At 43.2% G+C, this 24,907-nt stretch overlaps 1 protein-coding gene across 1 annotated transcript in view; it reads right to left on the bottom strand.

The window, feature by feature from the left end:
- Positions 1-673: 673 nt before the first annotated feature.
- Positions 674-24,907, bottom strand: part of LOC116332563 (rho GTPase-activating protein 20-like) — a 31,698-nt gene continuing 7,464 nt past the window's right edge. Inside the window, exons 3-15 of the mRNA XM_031755569.2 lie at positions 21,833-22,009; positions 20,546-20,695; positions 19,985-20,026; positions 19,638-19,722; positions 19,403-19,480; positions 19,094-19,160; positions 17,213-17,422; positions 13,111-13,301; positions 12,441-12,605; positions 11,625-11,734; positions 10,993-11,182; positions 5,338-5,449; positions 674-4,004 (exon numbers count right to left, since the gene is read on the bottom strand). Of these exons, the coding sequence (XP_031611429.1) occupies positions 2,350-4,004; positions 5,338-5,449; positions 10,993-11,182; positions 11,625-11,734; positions 12,441-12,605; positions 13,111-13,301; positions 17,213-17,422; positions 19,094-19,160; positions 19,403-19,480; positions 19,638-19,722; positions 19,985-20,026; positions 20,546-20,695; positions 21,833-22,009 (3,232 nt within the window). The 3' untranslated portion in view covers positions 674-2,349. The remainder of the gene's footprint in view (positions 4,005-5,337; positions 5,450-10,992; positions 11,183-11,624; positions 11,735-12,440; positions 12,606-13,110; positions 13,302-17,212; positions 17,423-19,093; positions 19,161-19,402; positions 19,481-19,637; positions 19,723-19,984; positions 20,027-20,545; positions 20,696-21,832; positions 22,010-24,907) is intronic.

The raw sequence follows: 24,907 nt of genomic DNA on the forward strand, positions 1-24,907 counted from the left end.
ACTTTTTCTAAGAGCTTTCTCTCTAACACTTGATGCATCAGAGTGCAACTTGGGGTTCAGTATTTTGCACAAGAAGTCTTGCATGCAGTGTGCAGCAGCCAGGGATGAAACCGTTAACCTTCAAACCGATCTGCTGTGCCTCCTGATCTACAGTCAGCCCAGAGATGTGTGCAGCAATAACAGAAGATTGGAAAAAATGTTGCCTGGTCTGATTTCTGTTGCAACATTAGGATGATAGTGTCAGAAACTGGCAGGAATAGCATGAAAGCATGGATCCATCCTGCCTATCAACGGTTCAGGCTGGTGATTGGTTCAGGCTCAGATTATCTCAAACTAGTTTACCTGGAGTTCACTGCACTTAAATGCCTCCACTGTCACCAGAGCAGGAGATTTGCATCATGGCGGTGCAGCAGACAAATCTTCAGTAATTGTAATGTACCTTGGGGGAATGTTTCCTTACAGCAAACTGGCCTCAAAAGGTTCCAACCCATTACAGCAGAGCCATCAAAGGGTGGAGAGCCATCAAAGTGGAGTCCACACGCTGTTCATTTGTTTGCGATAAATGTTAATGATGATCCTAATCCTGTATCCCACCCTGGTGATATTTTCCAGGAGCCACAAAACTGTCACGCGAAACCACCCCTGTGAACAAATTTCACATTTGACTGGCAAAGTAGTTTCACAAGAGCAACATTTATTGAAATCAATTATATTTTGGTTCTTGTGAATTCCTGCTGGAATTCAGATGTACACAATATACAAAGGGTGCGTTTGGTAGCAAATATTCTTTCTATAAAGACAGCAGCAGCAGAATTGGCATGTACAAAAATACACATTTGATTTCCTCACACCACACACCACATACGAAACAACAAGATAATATATTTATATAGAGATTTATACATATATATATCTGTATCATAAATATGGAGAACTATACAGGCTGAACACAGTTCTGTAAAGGAGATAATAATATTAATAATAATAATAATAATACAGGACAAAGTACTCTATGAGATCATTTAAAATGGCAGCATGTGACAATGGCCTTACTTCTGTGTGTGTGGTCCTGTGAAGAAGCTATGTAAGAGATAACACTGTTTATTACTGGTGCAAACTAACAATAGCTAACATTATCTGTGGGTATGTATTTACAGACTTTTCATTATGGTAATAAACAGTGGAATAAGGCCATTTACTGTTAAGTGTCACTATGGAGTCAACACTGCAGCGCAGGAACAAAAAGATCATACATGTATGGACAAAACACACAAACTGGTACATCCAACTCAACATGCACTTGCTCAACAACGTGTCTCCTTGCGATACCCAAAGCGCTTCCTGATGAGGATAATTAAGTGCTTTGAAAGCAAAACTAAAAGCGATTTCTCTTTCAGCGGCACTGATTTTCTTTTGGCTCAGGACACGCTGACAATCAGCAATGCTTTCTTTTACACACACACACACACACACACACACACACACACACACACACACACACACATTTACGGGCAGATATTCTCTCCTTCCAGGTCAGAGATATTAACCAGACTTACTGAGGACAACGTTGTGCTGTGTGTCTGCAAGATGCTTATACGAACACAAAAACTGCCCCCACTGACTCAGACAAACACTTCAGTCACTGGAAAAGAATTAGTTCACTTCATGGTTGCGATCGGTCACGAGCGGTACGAATGTTGCTCAAGTGTTTAATGTTACTGTTTAAAAATGCGACTGTGAAAATGTGTCACGGCCTTCGTTTCCCATCAGCTGTAATGGATTTTCTGCTTCTTTCTAAACATTTTGCAAGCTTCCCGAACACGAAAAAAAAGGATTTCTTTGTCGTTTCTTTTTCTTACTGCTGACAAGCTCTCCAGACTTTCATCACGTGCTGAAAAAGAAACAATACATCTGGAAGGTGCACAAGGACGCGGTGAGAGAAACATTTTTTTCAGAGAAACCAGATTTTTGGTGTTCGAGCCGCTACACTGACCCAGTTCGACTATAGCTTTATGGACTGTTCAACAGTTTGAGGACCCAAGCTGCAGTGCTACGAGGCAATGCCACTGTCAGCTAAATGTTGATACTTTGAATTGTTGAATTCTAATTATAAACTCCAAACTCTGTAGTTTTCTGTTTGCTGGTTAAACCCACAAAGATGTGGACCACTGAAGCTGCATCTGTACCACATAAAAATCTTAAACCGCTGATGTACCATTACAGTAGTCAGCAACAGGTTAAAGGTCTATATGAAAAAAAAAATTACAATAAAAAGACAGTTGTGTACAAGTTACAATATCACATGAAAGTCAATCTCCCCTGTACAGTTTGTCTGTACAAAGTTCCTTTTTACACATACGATTCTTCTGCAAAGAAAAGTTGCTCAAAGTCCTCCAGCCGCGGGTCACTGCACCGTCTGTTCTGCCACTCCTTCTTACCCTGCACAATTGCTAGTGCGACCTCATGACTCCTCTGCAGGCAGGCGTCCACATCCTCTTGACCTTGTGAGGAAAAGTAGTCCCTTACAGCCCTGGTGGCAGAGGGCGACAAGCAGAGGCGCGGCTTGGCGTGGTTATCTGACGCTCTGCCGTCTTGGGGCCGGGCTTTAGAAGCAGGAAGTCTGTCTAAGGTAAGGCTGGGGCCGCGGTTAGAGTTCACATTGACCTTAGCAGGCTCAGATGCTCGGCGAGGAAGGGTCTTTCTCCCTCTGTGGATGTCCATGGCAGGAGTTAGAGAGTGGGACTTTTGTCTCTGGAGCACCAGAGTGGTGGCACTCTGTCCAAAGAAAACACCTTTTGGCGGCTGCACGCAGCCACCTTCAGCCAGCCTCTGTGTGACCTCAGCTCCTGGGTTTGGTTTGAGTTTGTTAGGTGAGGTCTGGTCATGGAGCTGTCTCAGATCTTTGACTGTCAGAGGCTTCTCTGTCCCGCTGTAAAAAGGAGAGCGGCTGCGCTGCAGCTGCAGCAGAGCCTGCTGGTAAGATGGAGGGCTGCTTGATCTATGTCTGCAGTTTTGATTTGTCACCATGGCCTCCTGGGCACTGACAGAGAAGCAGTTAGAGGTTGAGAAGGATTTCCCCACGGGCAGGTCCTCCTCTGTGTGTCCACTATCGGGCTGCCTTAGCGTCAGGCACCGGTCTCTTTTAAGCCACGTGTTAGGGTGGAGGCCATGAGAGTGAGAAGCACTTTGGCCGGGTCGAGGGGGTTGGGTGGCTTGTGGCCAATGAGCCAGCGCTTCTCTCTGAGGGGGAGAGCTCCTTGAGGACTGCTGTGGGCGTCCAGGAAAAAGGGGGGAGAGAGGAAGGGGTTCACTTAACGGAAGTGGCACATTTGTGGCGTAGTCAGTGGAGTACTGTGAGAAGGCGGAGTCTAAGGAGCTGAGGGAGGAGCCGGTTGGTGAGGTTGCCGGTGAAGACAGACTGGAACAACTGGCATCCAGTCGCAGTGGCGGTGGAGGGGCATGCTTCGTCTTCCTCCGCCCGCTGTTCTGGATTTTGACTCCTCTCTTCTCACACCCATCCTCTCCCTCCTCTTTCAGCTGCAGCCCGTTCAGCCCCTGTTCAAGAAAAACCTCATCCACATCCGCTTCCCCCTCCATGGCAGCATCATAGCTCGCCTTCCTCACTGACGGGTGGCAGTTATCAGCATGAGCCAGCACCATGCTTGAAGTCGGCATGCTAGCCAGGGCTAAGGCCGGTTCTGAGCTCCTCCTCAGTCTCCTAGGACCCTGCGACGAGCCGTTGGCGTGGCGTACGCGAGGCTGTCGAACCACGGGACTGAACCTACTGGGTCTGGCCAGAGGCGGGAGCTGCAGCAGAAGGTTAGAATCGGGGTCAGGTTCAGGGTCGCCATCACTGAGCGTGATGACAGAGTCACGGCTGCAGCTGTCCGGCTTGTCTTTGTCGCGAAGTGGAAGCTGTTCCTGGAAGGGAGACTCGGGATCATCGTTCAGCTCGTTCTCCAGACTGTCGTAAGACGAGTCGTTCATCTGGAAGGACGACACATCTGGGAAGGAAAAAGAGAAAACACGGTTCACTTTGGAATTAGCAACAGTGCCATTTTTCACTTTAAAGAGTCCATTTAACTGATTGGTTGCCATTGCTAGAGGACAAAAAAAGACTCAAAGTGAGAGCATTTCCTGAGCTGAATGAACAAAGTCACAGTTCACTGGTGCACATGAGGAGAACAGAGGACAAAGCATATCTCTGCTATGCGCTCTTTGACCCCTGGTGGTTACTTACAGCATGAGGAAGAGCTAACAGCATGAATGAGGATATTCAGTGCTATCTTAATCATGTGATCCTGGCAATCATTGAAATTACTGCAGGTCAATTTGTTGACCCCAGTCAACATGACTTAAAGCTCCTGGGCAATTCAGTTGCAACCACACAGAGCAAGCTAGTCAGTCCCAAACCACCTTGATGCAACACAGTGAGGCTTTATCAGTAGTCTGTCAGATAATAAATAAAGGATCCTCTATCCCCCACACACAAAACACACACACTTGACCTTTAGAACAAATTTGACACAAGAACATGGTCTGCATGCATCTTTTTTTTCTTTTGTTATGTTTTTTCACAGGACTAGCTGTGCTAAAGCCCTCCTAGAACAAAGCTTTGCCACAAGACAGTCATCTCTGTAACAACTCCAGGCAGTTATTCTGGGTTAAAACACATTTCCAGAATAACCAGTTAAATCTTAGATAGTAACGCTTAAAACGTTTGGTGGTTTTTTCCCCCAGAATAAGGTTTAACAGGCTTTTCTTTCTTTTTTTACCAGCAGGTTATACTACATGTGCAACAACATTAGTGGCTTTTTCAGTTTCAGTTGCTGGTAGGGGCGAGCGTGCAGAATATTGTGGAATTTCACCATCTTCTGCGTCAATGAAGTAGATTCAATTCAAGATGTTTTTAATGCCACGCCTCTCCCTGTAATAGCTCTGGCTGTGCGGTTTCAGTTTGCATGTATTAAGTCAAAAAACTGAAAGCAAAAGAAACCCAAATTGCAAAATCTGTAAATGTTTCCATTACAGTTGCAGCCTGTTTGTTTTTTTATGAGACTCTTTAACAATGTAGGAATCAAGTCTCAATACTAAGCACTTTATTAGAGAGCAGTATTTTCTATACCTCTTGGCTTTTTTGTCACTGTCTCAGCCTTTCTAAACAGTTCCTACAAGCTTATACAACTAAACTGGATCACAAAATCTGCCTGATTATGAGCTCATAAAATGTTAAGATAAAGCCTGTACATCCTAATTAACTGTTAGGATCATCTTTCATATATTTCCTACTCATATTCTGTCCTTTCTTTATTGTCTGAGCTTAATCTCAGTTCTTACCAGATCCATGGTCGCTGCTGCTGCTCTTCTGGCTGAAGGTTCTGAAGAGTGATGTGACGTCCCCCAGGAGGGTGCTGCAGTTCTCTATTAGGAAGCGAACGAGCTCACAAACCTGCAGGAACAAACAGCGCCTGATTATTTCATGTTGTCACCAACATCTTCACTTTGCTCTTTGCTGAACACACAAACTGCAACGTGAAACACAAAACGTGGCGTCGTGACTAGGTTGCACCAGCCAACAGCTCAGGATAATGAAAAACCCACTTTTTCTATTCTTTTTCAACATGTCCCCAGTTAGTGTAGAGACCCACAAAATATGAGAAAAGGTCTTTCTCTATATATTACCTCAGAGGGATTGTGTTTTCCATCCTGGGGCACAAAGACTTATGTCTAAGTCAGCTGCCATGCAGTCAAAGAAAAGCGATGTAGAGGCAAATCGGAGCAGAGTGAGGTCTGCCTGCTGCCACCACATCCCAGACGGTGTGTAGGTACCAACTCAGTAATTTCATTTGAAATTACTGACACAATCCATTTTTAATAAGACTAAAAGCGGGATTTTGTACAGCCATGGTTGTGTGAACAGCCTGTGTCATATTTTTAACTTGATACTTGTACTTGATACACATTCTGGAGACATGTAAGTATTTTTAGATCTCACGCCTTTCTATTTATCCAATAGCATTTAAATGTGTAGATTTTCACAGCACCCTCATACATTTCTGATCTTTTAAATTTCTACACTCCTGCAAGATCACTGAGGTCTGCGGATCAATTGCTCCTGGCTGTCCCGAGGTCCAGATTAAAGCACAGAGGAGATCGGGCCTTTGCTGTAACTGCTCCGAAACTGTGGAACAAACTGCCCCTTCACATCAGGACCTCCCCAACGTTGGACACTTTTAAAACCCATCTGAAAACCCACTTTTATTCCTTGGCTTTTAAATCAGAATGAGTTTGTATAACTTTTATTTATCTTATTTCTTACTCAAATCTTCTAATTTTATGATTCTTTTATCATGTCTCCCTATGTTTTTGTTTCTTTTAATTATCTTAATTGTACAGCACCTTGTTTTAAATGTGCTGTATAAATAAATTTGACTTTGACTTGACAGAAAAGCAGGAAACGGGTCACGCAGATGCTCAGAACAACGTCCGAGAAGCAGAGCGCTTAAACTGGTGTGTGGTTGTTAATACTGTAGCTACTGACTTGTGATATCACTGCTCTATGATATAGTGACCCAAATAACTTTGTGGCACTGTTTTCAAACAGCTGTCAAAAGCTCTTTTTTTTAATTTTTTTTTCCATATTATCATTTTGGGGAAACATTTCTTTTCATTTGCTTGCGTTGATGTCAGCCTCCACAGTGAACGAGAAAACATCGACTCCCTCTCCTCCGTCCATTCTTTCTTACCAGTCCTGGAAAATGTCCTGATAATACTGGCTATGACATCATGGGTTGGCTTTAATACCAATTACAATGTAGGTGTAGTTTTTTTTCCCCATTTTGTGTGTTTTTGTGTGATTTTTTTTTTAACGTAATGCATAATCACGACTTTTAGCAGCAAAACCACGGCCACGAATGTCACAAAGGGGCAAGAATCTTTGAAAGGGATCCAAATACCAATCGTTCGCAGCTGAACGACTAATTTAAGAACATTCAGTTGATGTTTTCAAACACTGTAACGCTGTCTGTGCTTTATGAGTTTTATCAGCCCAGTTGGAATCCATCCTCAAACAAATCACACTACTTGGCAAAAACCGCTGCCTTTAAAACTAAACAGACAAAATTTACGAAACACACATGACGTCCTGTGACACAAATAGTTGGCAAACGCCAGGGCCACTGGGAAATTTCCACTGAAGTCTGCCTGATGTGTACATAAATGAGCTGTTTTTCCTACTGTCAGCCTGCGCCTGTGACACTATGGAAATAATGCGGCGGTAAACACTCGTTTGTTTGTTTGTGGGCCAGATGTTGTCTGTTCTGTGTCTGCACGGTGTCCGTATGCATTTGACGTCTCAGCGCGCCAAAAAACCGTCGTCTGTCCAAACAAGGAGTAATCAGGCTGTGCTATAAAAGTCGTTTAAAATGTTTTTTCTTTCCTCTAAACCCAGCGTTTTATTAAAGCTTGAAAAAAATCTGCTTTTTAAACTACAACTCACAGTTTATTTATTTACATTTAAGCTAGCAGATGATGGATGATGAGCTGTACATTCAGAGTTATGTAACGCAATGAACTCCACAACTGTTTCTTTGAAGTGTTCAGGAAGCCAATCATCATCACAAACAACTTTAGCCGAGGTCATACATGCACGGTATCAATCAAACGGTGACGTTCGTGATCAGCAGCACCCAGTCAATCTGAATTATGTCCAAAATCAGTCTGTTTACAAATGAAACATCATTTAAAACTGGATGATGTGGTTATTTATGACTCGTTGAACTAGTTTTTTTATTTCTATTTTCTATAAAAGGAGTCATAGTGCAGTTGCTCACAGCTTGCTGCCGCAAAGTCCTGGAGGGCAAATTGCTCTTCCAGTAAACTCGGGTCAGGTTTTTAAAGACGAGAACTAAACATGTGTGAACAGGGTGCGAGTTTTGGGAACTTGCGATCAATATACAGGACCTGCCGCAGTATTCCAACCACCAAAAACAACAAAACAAGTCCCTGCCAGACCTTGGCAATGATTTACATAGATCTTGTTGCAAATCTCTCCCCTGACACTGACTTTTTACAACTGCATGGGAGGCAGCAGAAAAGTAATTGTTGATTTTCAAACAGAGCTAACATTAGACGGGTATTTAAAGTTGATCCGCGTCCAATATTTTGGATATAACATACTGTATCTGATCAAGACTTTTTAAATAACCCAACACTGACAACCTAGGTTTCTTTGGATTTCTTCAGTGTTTCCTTCTTTTTGTTCCTTCTTGATAGATCCATAGATCCATTATAGATCTATCTATGGATAATGGCATTAATAAAATTTAAATATTACAGAAAACAGGTGAGAAAGATCCTCCAACCATGTTATGGGTGTTGACTTTGCATAGTATGTCAACCAGAGGGCAACTTCCCTGTTGGCAACATGCGTGTTTGGAATGAAGCAAATAATTAGCTGGTATAAACCAGCAGCGTAAATAGGAGGCTAGCATCAGGAAGGTGTAAAAATCTACCCCGAATCAAATCTGTGCATCCATCCACTGTGGCGACACTCAGCATTCCTCACTGTCACTCAGTGAGAGGGAGCACTGCTACGTGATGCAAAGCACTGAACAAAAGGAGCCTGTGGGCATCCAGGAGACTTTCACTTATTCATCCATCAGCAGCCCATTCAGAACCTCTTGTTCACCTCAGTGAGATGTTATCTTTAACTCTCTCAACCATTCAGAAAACCAGGAAATATGAACTCTACGCATCATTCACAAAATATGTATCTGTGGCGTGAACTGCAGATTCCTACTGTCAGAGTATACAATAGCACTGCAAGATTTGGAAGAAATCTCCCGATATTTGGGCGTGTATGTGCGTAAAAATATGCTGCAACTGTGCACGCTGGAAAACCATCCATGCAGCATTCTGAGCCGGGTATCACTTTTCTGTGATATTACTATAATATAGAAAAGCAAAACAAAGCAGAAGAAAAGCAAAAGTTGCATTCTCAAGAGCCAAGCCTGAGGAAAAACAACTTACTTCCAAATGATTTATCTCTTCCTGTCTCCATTTAAAGTTAGACGCAAACTGCATTTACCTCAGATGCTCTTTAAGGGATATGTTCAGCCAAAAACCTTTAAATTATATGCTTCATGAAAGCAGGAGGGACACGAAGGCTAAACTGAACTGGCCAACAGTGAGCGCAGACATGCCCTCGGACAAGGTTGAAAACCGGCCAATACACAGCCACGATCCCCCCAAAAAAGCTTAAATTGGCCCCTGTCTTTGACTGCAAGGTGGGAATGTTAAAAATTCGTTTTTCCCCCCCAGAAAATAGCCGCCTGTGCTCGAGACGAACACACAAATATGCGGTGTGCGAGAGGGAAAGTGTTATCAAGGGAGTATTTGTGAAGCTGATATTTAGGTATTTGTGGGTGATGAGGGTATTTTTTGCCGACGAGCACTTATGTGTGTGTGTGTGTGTGTGTGTGTGTGTGTGTGTGTACAGAGAAAGAGTGTGTTTTAGTGACACAATTTTCCACAAAAACATCCCAGTCCTCAGATTCTGTAGGAAATTCTTTGCGTGTTTTCTCAAATGAACCTCAACCACTTCTAGACAAACACATACACATATGCACGCGCACACACACACAAACACACACACACACAGATTGGAAAAGATAAGCAAAACAGCCACCCAGTGAGATTATGTGTAACTAAATAACTGTAACTTTCCAAACAGACCACAAATCAGCAGACTTTGTATGCTTAGGGTTTCAGTGACTATATGATGGGCTCTGGTGGGCGAGGGGCCTTCCTTCCTATGTGGGCTCTGGCTGTAGAATTAAGTCATTCCAGGCCAGAATGGCTGGCTAAGACATACGGTTGCTTCACTGCAGACTTCACTTTATATACACAAAAATGCAGAGAAACTGCAGTGATATTCATGCATCAGCAAGAATATCACTGCAGACTCTACTCCAACATCGTCACAAAGTAGTTCGAGAGGTAAATGAAATTTCCTGTTTTTGTTCTTGTTTTTCTTTACAATTCACGAGAATTAACCCCGGTGACACTCACCAAACTAGATGCTGTGCATATGTTTCTCTATACGAGAAGCTAAACTTGCCGAGTCTTGTTCTAAACTCGGGGATTTGAAGCTTAGCTGAATGTAAGAGGCTTATGAGTAACTGTCAAAGATCACATGTGAATGAGACTGACAGTGTGCGTCTGTGGGACGGGGGTTTGTGTTTGCGTGACTGCTGTGTGGCAGTGGTCAGCTCCTGCTCTGAGGTGGGCAGTCACGTCCACGGGGAAAGCCTTCAGTCTACAGACAAATGGCTCTTGGCCTGACATGAAGTATGCATGTGAGCACTTAGTGTACGTGTACACCTGTGTCAGTAAAGCCTCTGTAACTTAACTGTCAGTCAAATTCAGGTCTCTGCTTGGTCACGAGCAGTTTGCTTTTTTTTTCCCCTCCAAATGTTAAATTCCTCGCACTCTGCAAACCGCCTGTGGAAGCAGATCACAGCACTTTGGCTTTTTGAGAAACTCATTTTCTCACGAGTCAGATGATAACAATGATACTACTCTCATCTCTATACATTAAGAAAATTTAGCTGCAGGCAGGGAAACAAAGGAAGTAGGTCTCCTTGCTCTGTGTTAAAGTAACTTAATCCTCCTATTAGCACCTCTGAAAGTCTTTAAGTTTCGTGCTGTGTCTCGTTTATTTTGCATGTACAAAAACCAAAGTGTAGAAATTTGTGGTTTTTCCAGGGGTTCTGTGCAGAAGTATTTCTTGGCCCTGAGCAGGCAAACTGCTCCGCTGTTACACTGAGACTCATATTAATCCAACAAACATCTCCCTCAACTCTCAGCAAGAAGGCTGGATAATCGTTTTTCCCCAACATGTCACATTATTGTACTAAATGTGACCAGCCAAGTTAAAGATTTTATACTTGGACAAGTCTCTTAAGTCTCCGTGTGCCTGTCCCGTCTCACCTTTTTAGTGGCCTCCGCTTCCGTCTCAGGGGTGCTTGGCGCCGGAGACCAGAGCATGCTGGGAGCAATGCAGACAGACAGATTGAAGGCGTTCATCTGGTTGTCGTCGGCGCTGCCTTGTATGCAGTGGAGTACCGCGATCACGTGTCGCAGCAGAAGCAAATTCTCACTGGGTAGGAGGTGGAGGAGCCTAATGGGAGTAGGGCAGGAAACGACGGGAGGAGATGAGATCAAACACATTACAAAAAACATCCTCGGTCCCTGCTTCTTCCTTTCAGTACGGCTGCTTGTTTCTGCCTGGACGAGAATTTCCACTGTTGCTTTTCTTCCTAAGCAGAAGGAATTTCGTTTGTTGCTACTGGAAATACACGCATCCCTGCTCTCTGTTTTTAGTTCTCATTCTAAACATAAACTGTGGGTAATTAAAGGAAAAACCAACAGCGTCTAAGGTGTTGGTCTACCACAGGCCACCAGAACAGCCATTTATTCAATCTTTCCCGTCTTGTGTCGCTGACTTATGTAAAATGCGCGTACGACTTGCATCTTCTTGTCAGACACACAGCTGTAAGATTAGCAGGACGATCACGGCCTTAGATATCGCATATTTTAGGATTTCAAGAGAGATCTCTTACCTCTGGACAGCTGGTATCCTCTCCTCTCCTCCTTCCCCTTCCATCGCTTCCATCCACTGGTCATACAGGTCCACACACAGCATGCTGCCTGGGATATTTCGCAGGAAGTCCTGTATGCAAAACATTTATAAGTGAAGCTGAAGCATGCCTTATACTGACAGACAGGCATTATGGACTGGAAACAACTGTCAAAGGGATTTTTGCTGCTCTCACTTTGTGGTTGTGGTCCTTTCGATCCTAGTTTGGTGGTCGTATAATAATAATCACTGAACAAATCTAATTATGTTAGTGCATTTTTACTTGTGAAATTAAAGTTAGACTACTGGTACAATAGGTAGGAGTTGTGATGATTGCTGACAGTGATATATCTTGCCCAAGGGTACTTTAGCATGCAGACTGGAGCAGCCAGGGATCGAACCAGTAGATTAGTAAATGACTTCCTCTCCCGTCCTGCAATTTAAAGGGCTACAGCCACCCCTTTATATCACAGGAGGTTGACAATCCTTGCACTTTATGTGGAAAACAGGTGAAACAAAATTTAAAAAGGGAGTTGGACCATCTCTGTAAAAAACAAAAAATAAATAAAGAAGAAGAAGGCCGGAGCTACTCCCTGGATGCCCGACTGCATGACAGCCGTTTGGCCTGGATCCTGAACAATGCTGCACCTTGTGTGTGTGACTGGCCGCCTGCCTGGCTATGCAGAGACAGATTATCCTGTCTGGACTAAGGTGACTTTGGACCAACATCAGTCGTGCCTGTTTTCAGTTTCAAACAAGAGAAAGAGAGACGGGGGAAGAGCTGTGTGTGTGTGGTTACCTTGAGGACAGCAGCGATGACGAACACAGACTGGTGTGTGATCTCCGCGTCCTCGCTCCCACTGTCCAGCCTGTCTCGGAGCTCCCGGCAGGCTTTTGCTCCAGCTGAACGCCTGAAGACGCCTCTGGTGTATGGTCCCTCCAGGTACAGAAATGCCAGCATGTCCTTTGGGGGAACATCGAAACAGAAGGTTACCAACTTGTTCAGTTTAATAACAACGTTATTTGATGAAATAGGAGAACTTAATGTCAGAGATTACTCAAGCGGGAGCTTAGGAAACAGGCCCTAATGGCAGAAGGCATTTCATTCCACTGAGGTCTTAATTGCAAAGAATTCCTGCCAGAATTTTTATCTCGATTTCAATTCGGCACCTCCCTTTAACAGATTCTTGTGGACCAACAGGATGAACGTGTCTGGATCAGTGTTTCCACAAAGAACGAAAGAAAGACGTCTCTCTTAGAGGACACCTCAGTGAGAGGGTCACTCACTCATAATAAGAAGAATGTGTACATTAAAATATTTCTGTTTCCAGGAAAAAAAATCTGATTTAATCTAAAATGGAAAATGGGGCCGCCAACTATTTTAATTGGTTTGATGTGTTAAAATCACAGAATAGTAAGATTGCAGCAGTAGAAGTCAAGTCCTGCTACATGAACTCCACTCGGCTTACCATGACAGGTTTAGGCAGGCCGTTTTCTGGAGAGGAGATGGAGCTCAAGGGCTGTCCGAACAGCCGACCGTGAGCGGCAGAGAGCAAGGTTGGGGACAGGGGCACGCCGTCCAGCTGTGTGCTCGAACCCCTCCAGAAAGGCCAATTGATCAGAGATCTCTTTCTCTTAAAAGACTTCTGCTGACCAGGCTCTGTGGGTAGGAAAATAAAAATAGAGGAAGGAGAACTTTAGTTTGAGATATAATCAAACTGTTGTTGTTGAGTAATGGATGGCGAATGCGCCCCAAGGCACATTCAGGAAACCAAACTGTTTGATTCACATAGCATCAAAACTGCAGACTCAGAAACTGTTTCGTAATGTTTACTTTTGTGGGCTTGAATTTCGGACAGAACTGCTTACGAATTGCTCATCAGCTTCAGATGCAGGAGCTTTTCATCATGCATCATGCTAACGCACTGCTCATGGCTGAGAAATGAAAACCAAAGATGTGACAGACGATGGTTTACTCTGTTTACTTTAAAAAAAAATGCATAGTGAGCTGATATAGGTCACAGACTGTTGCTATTGCAGAGCTCCAGGTTTGAAAGTGCCCTAAGGCCTGCATGTCCCCCAGATCACTCTCTCTGCTTTCCTGTCTCAATAAAGGCTAAAAAGAACATGTGCATGTGACTGCGTGTTCCCTTTCCTGAGTTTTTGCACAGCAGTGCAAAGGCACAATGTCTGCCTGTGTAGTTCAAGCAGCAGCTCAGCATGTTTTTGCATAGCGCGTGTGCACTGAAGTGCCTATAAATAAGAATGTACATTTACTTTAGCGTGTAATTAGACATCTAAAATAAACAAGCAGCTTAAAAAGCTAGTTTTAGCATGATTAACTCTTATGGAGCCCATTAGAATTAGAATTAGCTGCTAAACAGAAGAAATGTATATTTAATAATGACTTAATTTCTTTGTGTTTTGGACTGCTGATTAAATAAAATGTCACTCCAGGCTGAAATGCATTTCAAAACTCTTGATTCATATCACAAATGTTATGATAATGACTCATTCGTCACTAATTGTGGCAGCATTGCCTTTCTGAGCCACCGCTGACGTTTTTAGACGGGCAAAATGTGCAAACAGTGCATTAAATCTCTTAAAGGGCCATTGTAGTGAAATGTAATTGTAGCAGCTTTGAATTGCCAACAATCTTGAAATGATAACATTTATGTTATTAAGCGTCGGTGATTTGTATCCAAGGGTGGGACTCAACCTAACAAACAAAAGATTCTTTCGGTGGGCGGGGGACCCATCGGCCCCGAAAGGGCCCTCAGAATACACGGCATACCTCACATAGAATTCATTATTTAACAATCTGCCGTGGCGTGATGCCCAAATACACTCTGGAACAAAGTTCAACAGTAACAGATTTACTGGCCTGTTCTGGCACTTCACAGCAGGCCTCGCCATCACTGAAAAAACATGACCTTGGTGTAAATCAGGTGTTACATCATTACAGCTCTGGAGGCAGGGAACCGTTTTAGAGACAGAGGAATGAGGAAACAGACACAGACTACTTGTCTGGGTGGGCAGTCTCTGTCATCTTACAGTACACTAATCTTCTGCTGTGTTATAAAACAGGTGCTAGAAGTTGTATTTCTCTTCATTGACAAATCAACACTGCCGGTGTAGCTAGCTCCAGAGGATGGGCCAACCTGGCTCTACCAGTGTTGCCAACTTAGTAACCTTGTCACTATATTTAGCGAGTTTTCAGACCCCCTTAGCGACTTTTTTTCTAAAAAAGCGACTAATGACAAATCTGGCAACTTTTGCTGGTGTTATTAGGAAGACCTATGACCACTTTTTGACGTGAAAGGACGTATCGCTCTTACGCTCAACAAGCAGCGGGTGCTACCGTGGGCACCTCACCCGTGCCAAAGCGCTCACATGCGGCGGATCGTCCTCACGCAGCAGTCGACCCCAGCTGCTATCAGGGCACGAGATGTTCACCCCTACGCGTCCAAACTGCAAATAATTCGCCGCTGCTCCCGCCCTGACTGTAATGACGTCAGTTCTTCTTTTACTCTTACTTTTTGTGAATCACAAGATTTAAAACTACTTAAAAACACACACATACTTTTTTGTTTGTCTATGTGAGTAATTCCGCCAGAGGGCCTGTTTTGGGTAACTTTTGCCGGTGTTCTGGGAATATCCTACTTTTGCCGTTGTTCTGGGAATCCATCCTACCTGACAAACCGTCCTACCTTTGTGAATGTGACCTACAAGCATACTTTAACAGCTAAAATTATGTGGCGAACCATCCTACCTTTGTGAATATCAGGTTACCTCTATCCGGTACCAAGCCCGGATAAAGGAGGAGGGTCGGAATTATTAAAAAAAACAATAATTGCTAAAATAATTTAATTTGTAGTTCTAAATATATTCAGAATGCATTTGAGGTGTTTTTACTCACTTTATGTCTCTTCCAGGATGTTATTTCTCTCTCCTACAAGGTAGGTTACAATTACATGACAAATTATGCAAATTAGGCGATGACATCATTTAGCGCCTTCTAGGACAACCAATAGCGATTTTCCTTACTGAGGAGTTGGCAACACTGGGCTCTATTGAACTGTAGGGAATGAATGCTTTGACAAGCAGACTTTAAGCCACTTCCAGGAGTGGACATGCCAGTATTGGTTGATATTGTAAAGGGAATATAGAAAATCTCTTCTTGCAGTTGAATGCACAACAATACCTGTTTTTATGTAGGTCTAGTACAAAATCTTAGCTCATTTTTTAAGTGCTAGCAGACTGAGACAGTGTAGATCTGTGTTGCTGTGTGCAGTGGTTCTTTATCCACGTTCAGCCTCAGTCTGTTGCTGCCGTGGGCCACCTCAAAGGCTTTTTGTCCAGTTACAGTATCTCCCCAGTAGACCGGCACAAACTGGACATGAAGCATGTTGGGGAACGACTGGAGGAGTTTTATTTGTCATACACCCGCTAGTTGTTAACATGTACAATTTCCTGTGTGATTGTTTGAGAATAAATGGCTGAAATGAGGCTATTGCAGTGGCTACAAGCCAGTAAACACGTATTCGTTAGCTTTCTGGTTGGGCGTGAGCAATTAGGCATGTATGGTAGCGGGGCTGCTATGGAGAGATTACGTAAGACCCTGTTGTGCCTAAAGCAAAGGAATCTGAGGCAAAGCTTGCGGTTGGCAAACTGGAGCCTACTTGACTGGAAAACACACATTTTTTTCTCCTCGGCTTCTTCCCGCCACTAAACCTCATCTTGTCCTTTTTCCATCCTGGTCTCCGTACCCGCAGTTCATCCTCACTCCTGTCCACCGTCATGTTGTTTTTCTTCCTCCTAATTTATCCGTACCTCTCCGCTTTAAGGTCCAAGTTTCAGTCTTTTGGTCTGCAAATCCTTTCTCTCTCTGCCATAGTTGTCTGTTTCTTTTTCCTTCACCTCTACTGACCTTCCACACTTACTCAATAGCTGTGTCATCCCTTTCTACTTTCCATCTTCCTATTCCCACATTTATCCGGTCCTTCTGGGGTTTCTTCCTCTTTGTCTGTCCGATGTTTTTCTTATTTTGACACCGCGTCTGTTCCAACCCCTGCTGTAACCCACCGCTCCATTAAAATGCTGTTCCCACCGTTCTCGATGATGCCTTTTTTCCCTTCTTGTCCACCTGCTGATTCAAACCGAGGACTAACAAACACAGTGGTAACCTCAAAGACGAGCACAAACATACTGAAACGTTTTATATAAGTGGAACTCGCTCTGGGAAGTACTTTCAGTTCTGTATTAATACTTCTGTATCCTCATATTTCCTCTTGTGGTTTCACAGAGAGTTAGATTTATGGATGGATTCTTCACAGTGACCAACCATGTACTCAGTAAACCTAAGCTGCCACGGTAATGAAAAAAACAACAATGTTTACTTCTCTCACTTCATGAATCTTCTGTGGTGCATGAAGGGCCATCATCAGAATGCTACCGTTTTAACCCCAAAACGATTAACTTTAAATACTAAATGGTGGATGTAATTTTAATACCTACTACTACTAAACACAACCAAAATACCAGACACATACTGACTATGAAATCCCTTACCTAAAAGTTGAGTCTGCCCAAGGACAGCCTTGTTGGGTTTCAGTATAAATTGGCACTGCGTGTCTGGAGGGAGACACTGGTCCAAAAGAAGAACCCCTGGGCAGTCTGTGGGACTCAGCACATCCCTCCCTACTCCTCCTCCAAGTCCTCCACAATTGCTCCCACCATCTCGAATGTGGCTCATCTTGATGCTGAAGGGAAACTCGTGGCCTGAATGAAAGGTCAAAGTCCAGAGGTTAGCGCTGGAGGGCCTGGTCTGTGCAGTCTGTGCACCTCACATGATGCTTTTAAAAAAAAAAGGGCATATACAGCATTGCATTTTGCAACACAGCGTCATAAATTCTGTGTTTGCGTGTCAGGAATTCTGTGTGGACTACAAAACAAAAGATTATGGTAACACAAAAAACCCACAAGAAAACCACGTCCTCTGAAATGTTCCCAGATGGTGAGTTTTGAACCACTGATGCATGCATAGAAGTGAGAAGTGGATAGTTTTTTTCTAAATAATCATTGAGGAAGAGACGCTGTGTTTCTAGATGTCAGTAGGTTTTGTTATTCACCACATCCTACATCATTACCCAACTGTTGAACTACTTCTTTTAATGGTGCCTTTAAAAGGGAAGTATTTTAAGGTAATCAAATTCAGCCAAATCTATTTATTTTTTTACGTAATTGTGTGTCCCTGATGCGACTGGAAACCCATAAAAACACAAGAAAGAGACTGTCTCCTTGTTCCTTTTCTCCGCAGATCAGAAAGTGTGTGTCTTTGAATGAGGCGCTCAGATTTGCAGCTGGTTGTGACATCAAAACTAGATAAGCACATACCCCAGCTGGTCAGCAGATCTGCCAAAATAGGACAGTGAGCCATTGTTATTTCCTAGCTAGAGCAGCTTCTCCAAACTCAAGGGCTAAACTGTTTGTTCTACGAGCACAATGTGCCAGCAAGTGTTAACAAATTACGCAGCTAATGATATCAGAAGGCTGAGGGAGAATAGGAAATTATGGGAACCAGTAAACAAAAGACTGTGTGTCAGTTACTGCGTTTTTTATGTTTTCTTTTGTTCTCTGGTCCTTACTGACCTCAGATTACTTTTTTTGTCTCCATTTTTACTCTGCTTACTTCTTCCCTTCTCTGTTCTGAATTTTAAAACCCATGAAATCCCAGCAGGGTCCCTCTTGTTTGCGTGCTTTTCATTTTTCTGCTGTCAGACAAACCATGTTCCAAGCTTCCCCTCTGCACTGATAAAAACCTGATTTTATAAAGTCGTGATACATGCACAAGGCCTACAATGTGCGATGATTTGGCCTCATTTAGATCTAAAATGATCACTCAGAGTAGAGGTGTCCAACTCCAGGCCTCAAGCGCCGGTGTCCTGCACATTTTAGATCTCACCCTGGGTCAACACACCTGAAGCAAATGATTAGTTCATTATCAGGCCTCTGGAGAACTTCAAGACATGTTGAGGAGGTAATTTAGCCATTTAAATCAGCTGTGTTGGATCAAGGACACATCTAAAACCTGCAGGACACCGGCCCTCGAGGCCTGGAGTTGGACATCCCTGACTTAGAGAGAAAGACAGAAGCAAAATCATGGCTGCATCTGATATATGAATGGATTACTGCTCCCATTGGCTGCTGCAGTTATTCATTCACAGAGCACTACCTAAAAAGGGCGTGGGCATCAACGGCTTAGTTGGCTTTAAAGACGCAGATAAAACTGAGGGGTCTTCATGAAGGCTGAAATAAAGTTCTGTCTCATAGCCAATTCGAGGTACCTGTGAGACTCACATAAACTCATTAAAAAGGGGTGAGGGGTATAATGTGACTGCTTTAAACTATTTTTATCATTTTGTTTTATACAGTGATGTCAATAGGGCTCACCGATAAGTGGATATGGAGGGTCATCCTTAATGGAGCTCACCCACAGCCGGTGGTCTTTAATGCAACCCTAAGAAGAGAAAAAGAGCATCGAGTTTAATGAGATTGCAAAATAAAACCCATTTAGTAAAAACTGCTCTGACACCACTTCAGCCATCAGGTTTTGCACTGTTTCATAGAGCTTGTGGATCCCAAAAGGTCCATTACTGAGAGGCTCAAGAGGCCGCAGATTTTTGTAGCATCGCACGACAAAGTTTAATATCTAGCGATCATCAATCACTGGATCCTGAACACAGGCCTTTGGTTACTTACTGATATGCCGAACTGCAGCAGAGCCATGCGGATGACTTCAGTGGTGCTGTCTGTGTTGCTGACCGCAAGCGTCTTGGCCTGGTGGAAACATTTTTGGGTAAACATCACGGAAATATGTAGATGTTTGTGTGATCCGTAAGTTATAGTGGTGCTAGAGATGTTATTAATTACCCAAATAGCTGTTTTTGTGCTGACAGAGGCAATAAAAACTCACGGGGGATGAAGGGAAACTTACGTATGCACAGTTTCCAATATCCTTTGCGAAGATTTTCAGAGGAATGGTCTTTGGGTCGTCCTTTTCTTTTCCCTCACTTATCCGACTGAGTTTGGTGGAAAACAGGGAATGGGAAGGAGGTCAGTGTTATAGTGAGAATATTGTTTTAGAATAACACTTTTGTATAAGTTTGTGAATTTGTCTGTTAATACAAAACATTCATGCTGAGCAGGCTTCAGCTTAATCATTTCATTCTTTAAAATCAAATCCTTTCTGGCCTGTAGAGGGGAATCTGATTTGCAAGGAAGGACTTTAAGCTAAACAAAGCATTAGGGCCAAAGAAAAAGAACCTTTAATCAATATGTTACCTGTTGACGAGCGCCAGCCACTTGTCCTTAGTCTCTTCAGAGCTGAAATGAAATCAGTGATGTTATAAAACACAATCAGAGGAAAAGTAACTGTCGCTCTTGCTTTGTTATGTAACTCCCGCCGTTGAAAACCAGACTTCCCCCTGGAGCCATGACTGGATTCCTCTTGATGGAAAATATAATGGGTGTGTTATGAATGGGTACACATGTGTAGATGCTGCTAAGGCAGGTGCAAATATACGGCGCTGAATGCATCTGTACGTGCTGCATGTTTGTGCCTGTGTGTGGTTACTCGCTCTATTTTTACTGAGAACGGCTTTATGACTAAAAGCTGCCTTTGTGCATAAGCTTTTTATGGATTTTGCAGTGGGGTTCTCTACTATACTGTACATCTGCGCCTCAGTACATTGCGTACTCTGGGGGCTGGCAATGAATACTTTAGAGGAAATTGAGTTACCTCAAGCTTCTCCTGTTTGATCGAATCAAGATAATTTGAAAAGACACGGCTACATTTCACCTTCTAGGAATTCCTATTCTTGAATGTGAACAATTTGTACATACCTGAAGGTGGCTACGCAGTTGCAGGTGGGCCAGCCCATCACAAAGCTCCTCTCTGAGTTCGTGCTTCCTTCGCACACTTCCTCCATGCAGTTAGCCGTCCACATCTCGCAAGCCCGGACCTGAGCCTTCACCTTGAAATGAGTAGGAGACCTGCAAACAAGCAAAACAGTATGCTATATTACAGTGTTTTGTGATAAATGTGATAAATGCTCATATCTATCAACTGGTTTCAGGGTTTCAAGGCATTCCACAAGGAACTGTTTGGGCTCTCATTAAGTGTGGAATCTGATTTCGTTTTCTTTAAATAACTGATGTCCATAAACCTCCTGTGGCATATGGCAATCTAAAAAAACCACTTAATATAGAAGCAAAATATTAAAAGATTCAGCTATTCTCAGACGTTAAACACAGGCATGCTCAGTAGACATGTATTTATGTGCCACAGCATCTGTAATTATCGAGGGAGATGATCCAAATGCATACATTTGGCAAACAAACACATACTCTCTGCTTTATGGATATAAAGGCGCACGCACACAGACACACACACCACTCAACTTTTTTAAAATTTCCCCTCCTCCTTCTTGCTATCGCTATCTTTCAAACACATACACACCAACACACATTCCTCTAACTCACCCACTCACTCGCCACAATGTATTAAAGCCAATTATAGCATACACTCTCTCCACTGAGAGGGTCAGCTCCGCCCACTGGCACATGACTCCCAGGACAGACCGCAGCCATCCTGCTGTGTCTGCACTGAGGGGTTTGTGTGTACAGTAAGTACATACTGTAAGTGCACAGAGCTTGTGTGTTTATGTGTATGTGTGAGTGTGTGTGTGTTCGTGAGGACCTCAAAATTGTCTATGTGCTCTTTGCTTTCTATATTTGCATGTGCTTGTGTTGTGTAGTTTGTGGGTGGGAAGCCCCATACTTTAGGCCCAAGGCGAGCCAGTTTGGCTTTGATCTGAGCCAGGCTTCATATGGATTTAATTGGCTGGGAAATAATTATATGCTGGGGGGAAAAATGAGGGACGGAGTAGTAAAAGAAGCAGGAGAGTATGTAAGGAGAGACAGAGGGAAACTCCATCCTTTGCAAATTTTCTTTTGCTATGACCAGCAGAGAAACAACTAGGAACAATGAAATGCTGCACAGCCGCACTTTGTTCCTATTTTTCCCTGTTTATGTCACTCTGTCTCTATTTCCTGTTCCACCCCCTCTCACACTCACAACCACGTATAAACATCTCCCCGTCATTTCACAAAACACTGAGAGAAACTTACTTGGCCTTGGTGACGAGCAGGGTGTCTGTGAAGAGGAAAAGGTGTCTCTCCTGGGTCTGCAGGCCGGTCTTTAGCTGTGTTTGGGCGTGACCCAGGAACAGGCGGCCTGGACACTCAGCCAGGAAGGCCTGGACTAGAGGACAAGTCTCTGGGCTTACTGGCGTCAAGCAGCTTTCCCTGGGGGGACAAAACCGAGACAACACAGACGCAAGGAATGATTTACACTATTGATCCCCAAAGGAGAAATTTGTGGTTTGGAGTATGTGGAAGCATGCACTGAAACAACAGGTTTGGAAACACAGTTGGACTGAATTTCTCTTTGCTTCGCTCAACAGCTATTGCAAAATTGCCACAGAGCTCCTGAATGGTTCACAGAAGCTGCCGAGTGACAAGAATAAAAAAGAGTGAAGAAACATTGTGAGCTAGAAACTGAGCAAATTAGTTGTAATCCATTTTGAGGATAGAAAGAGGGGATTTAAGGAACTCGTCTGAGCAAGACACTTAAGAAAGTGTGCACCTTTCTTACTAATGGATCCAAATCAGGCTCCCCCAGCCCCTGAGATACCTACCACCATCACGAAACTCAAGAATCAAATGAAAGACTATTAGCTTAGAAGGATGCAATTCAAACACCACCTCCCTTTAATTTGGATTACCACCAGGAAGACGTTAAGACATAAAATTTGTGCCTGGCATCGTATGAGGAAACTAGTTCCATCCCGGTAAACACTGAGGAAGCTATTACGACTTTAAGGTTGGGAGCCAATGCTTTGCGGCTTTGAAGCAAAACCCATGGTATAGCTAAATCTGAACAACCTTGAACGTTTTGTATTATGCTGGCCACAAGACCACGACTTTATTTCCACACACATTTGGTTTGGTGGAGTAATACTTTATCCTTTATTCCTGCATGATTTCTTGTGGAGGGTTTTTTTTTTCTCCAAACTTATACAGAATGTGAAACAACCAGGAATCGTGTAAGTGAAAGCAGGAATCCCACGTAGCATGTGAGCCAAGCTGCGAAAAGGCTTAGCTGATCCTCCAAATAGCTCCAAATTTGAGCATTCCTCCTCATTTTGCTCGCTCAGTTATGTTTTCCGACTCTTATTCCCAACGCACGTAATCTAACTAATACAAAAAAAGACAAGATTACAGTTTTAGAACATCAGGGAAATTGTTTGGCTACAAAAATAAATTATGTTACATAAGATATTTGGAAAAACCTGTTAAAAGATCATCATTTTTGTTTTTTAAGATTTGCCACAGAGATAACTCGGGGGATTTAAAACGGTCTGAAAAAGCCGCAGATAGAAAGCTGGACACTTCTGTAATTTTGTTTTCATAAAACCGCTTGATGTCAATATTATGTCTCACTGATGGACAGATGTTAACAGAAGGGCTATTTTTTAAGACGAGACAAAATCATTTTTTAGAGGAAGAGGAAATCATTTGAGAGCTCCATCCTTTCCTGTTTATCTGGCGGCGGCTGATAAAAGACCCAAATATCCACTTACATACACATTTTCAATCTTTCCCCACTTTTCTTAGTCTCCTTCATGTAAACAGACGTGTGCAAACACACAAACACAAACACATACACTCTAATGCATGCACACGCCCTCTTCTTAGGATAGTTTCTCACCCCCGATGCCTACCAGGACACGTGCAAGGACACACTTTTCTGCTGCTAAACTCTGAGAAAGAACCAATATTTGGAAGCCAGGGAAGATGAACCTCTGATTCGCCAAAGTCCTTCCAGCTACAGCATAAGCGGTTACGTAATTAATTAACGAAAACCAGACGGCCACGCTAGAGTGCTTTCATATTATTTGTCTTTGTGTGTCATCCAAAAATAAATTCAAATGTGGGCTCAGTAAATTTAATTAGGTTCAATGAATTTAGCCAGCAGAGCATCAGTGAGTCAGTGGAAGATGTTGGGCTGCAGAACCAGGATCCAGGACGACTACACGGGCAAACTTACAGCTTAAAAAATAAATACTTTCTATGTGACGCAATTTCATTTCTTTTGTCTATTTACCCTTACCCTCCAGTCATATAACTAATGCATTTCTTTCTTTGCATCGCCTTCATATCACAAATATAAATTCTCCAAAGCACAGCTGATAGCTGGCTCCTTTATATATCCTTTATATATCTTATATACCTTCGTTTATATCTTTCAAGATGGCACCATAATGCAATGATGCACACCCCTAAAACAGAGAGGGACAATGCAGTTGAGAAATGCTTCTGTCAGAAGAGCCCACACACACACACACACACACAGATCAACATGGACAAACCTTCCTGTAAAGCCTCTTTCACATCTCACTTCCCCACAAAAAGGGCAACATCTTCCGTATTCACCGCACATCCCTTCCTCCTAAATGTAAGAGTGACAGCTGAATCGGACGCATGAACAGCTCATGGCTCCATTGTGCATCGTGTGATGTTGATAAATTGAGCGTCCACCCCGCCCGCGCATACATGGCCACCTTTGTTCAGGCACGGCTCCGTGAGGAGAACTGTTGACTTTCTAAAACACGATATGGGAGGGGGGAGCGGGAGTTGTACAATGAGCTGCACAACGCCGCATACTAATGTCCCCGCATGAATATTTAAGCAGGAGCGGGAAACATTTCTGCATAAAAGTCTTATAAGCATAAATCACCCACTCTGGCAGTCACAAGTGAGTTTTATTTACACAGCAAAAACTGATAGATTTGGGAAAAAATGGCTCCTAATTGTTAAATGCCTGATTGATGAGCAGTTGAGCGTATCGAGAAAAGAAAATGAAACCATGAAACCGAGAACTATGAAGCTATAAAGCTCGAGGGATGGAATTATAAAAAGCAAGTGTACAGAGAATGAAAATGACAGAATTGGTGTTCAATAAAAAGATCAAATTTGAATCACAAAGAAAAGCATCCTCATCACTGAGCCGGACTCTGTTATCTTATTGTGACGGCCCAAATGAAAACCCAGCTGCAGAGCGAAATGGAGCTTTTTCACGTGTAGAGAAAAGCCTGTGGCTGTGGCATCTCCTCAGCCTCGTGCAGCATGTAGTCCACCGAG

This window comes from Oreochromis aureus, linkage group 16 (assembly GCF_013358895.1).
Source record: "Oreochromis aureus strain Israel breed Guangdong linkage group 16, ZZ_aureus, whole genome shotgun sequence".
Taxonomy (NCBI): Eukaryota; Metazoa; Chordata; class Actinopteri; order Cichliformes; family Cichlidae; genus Oreochromis; species Oreochromis aureus.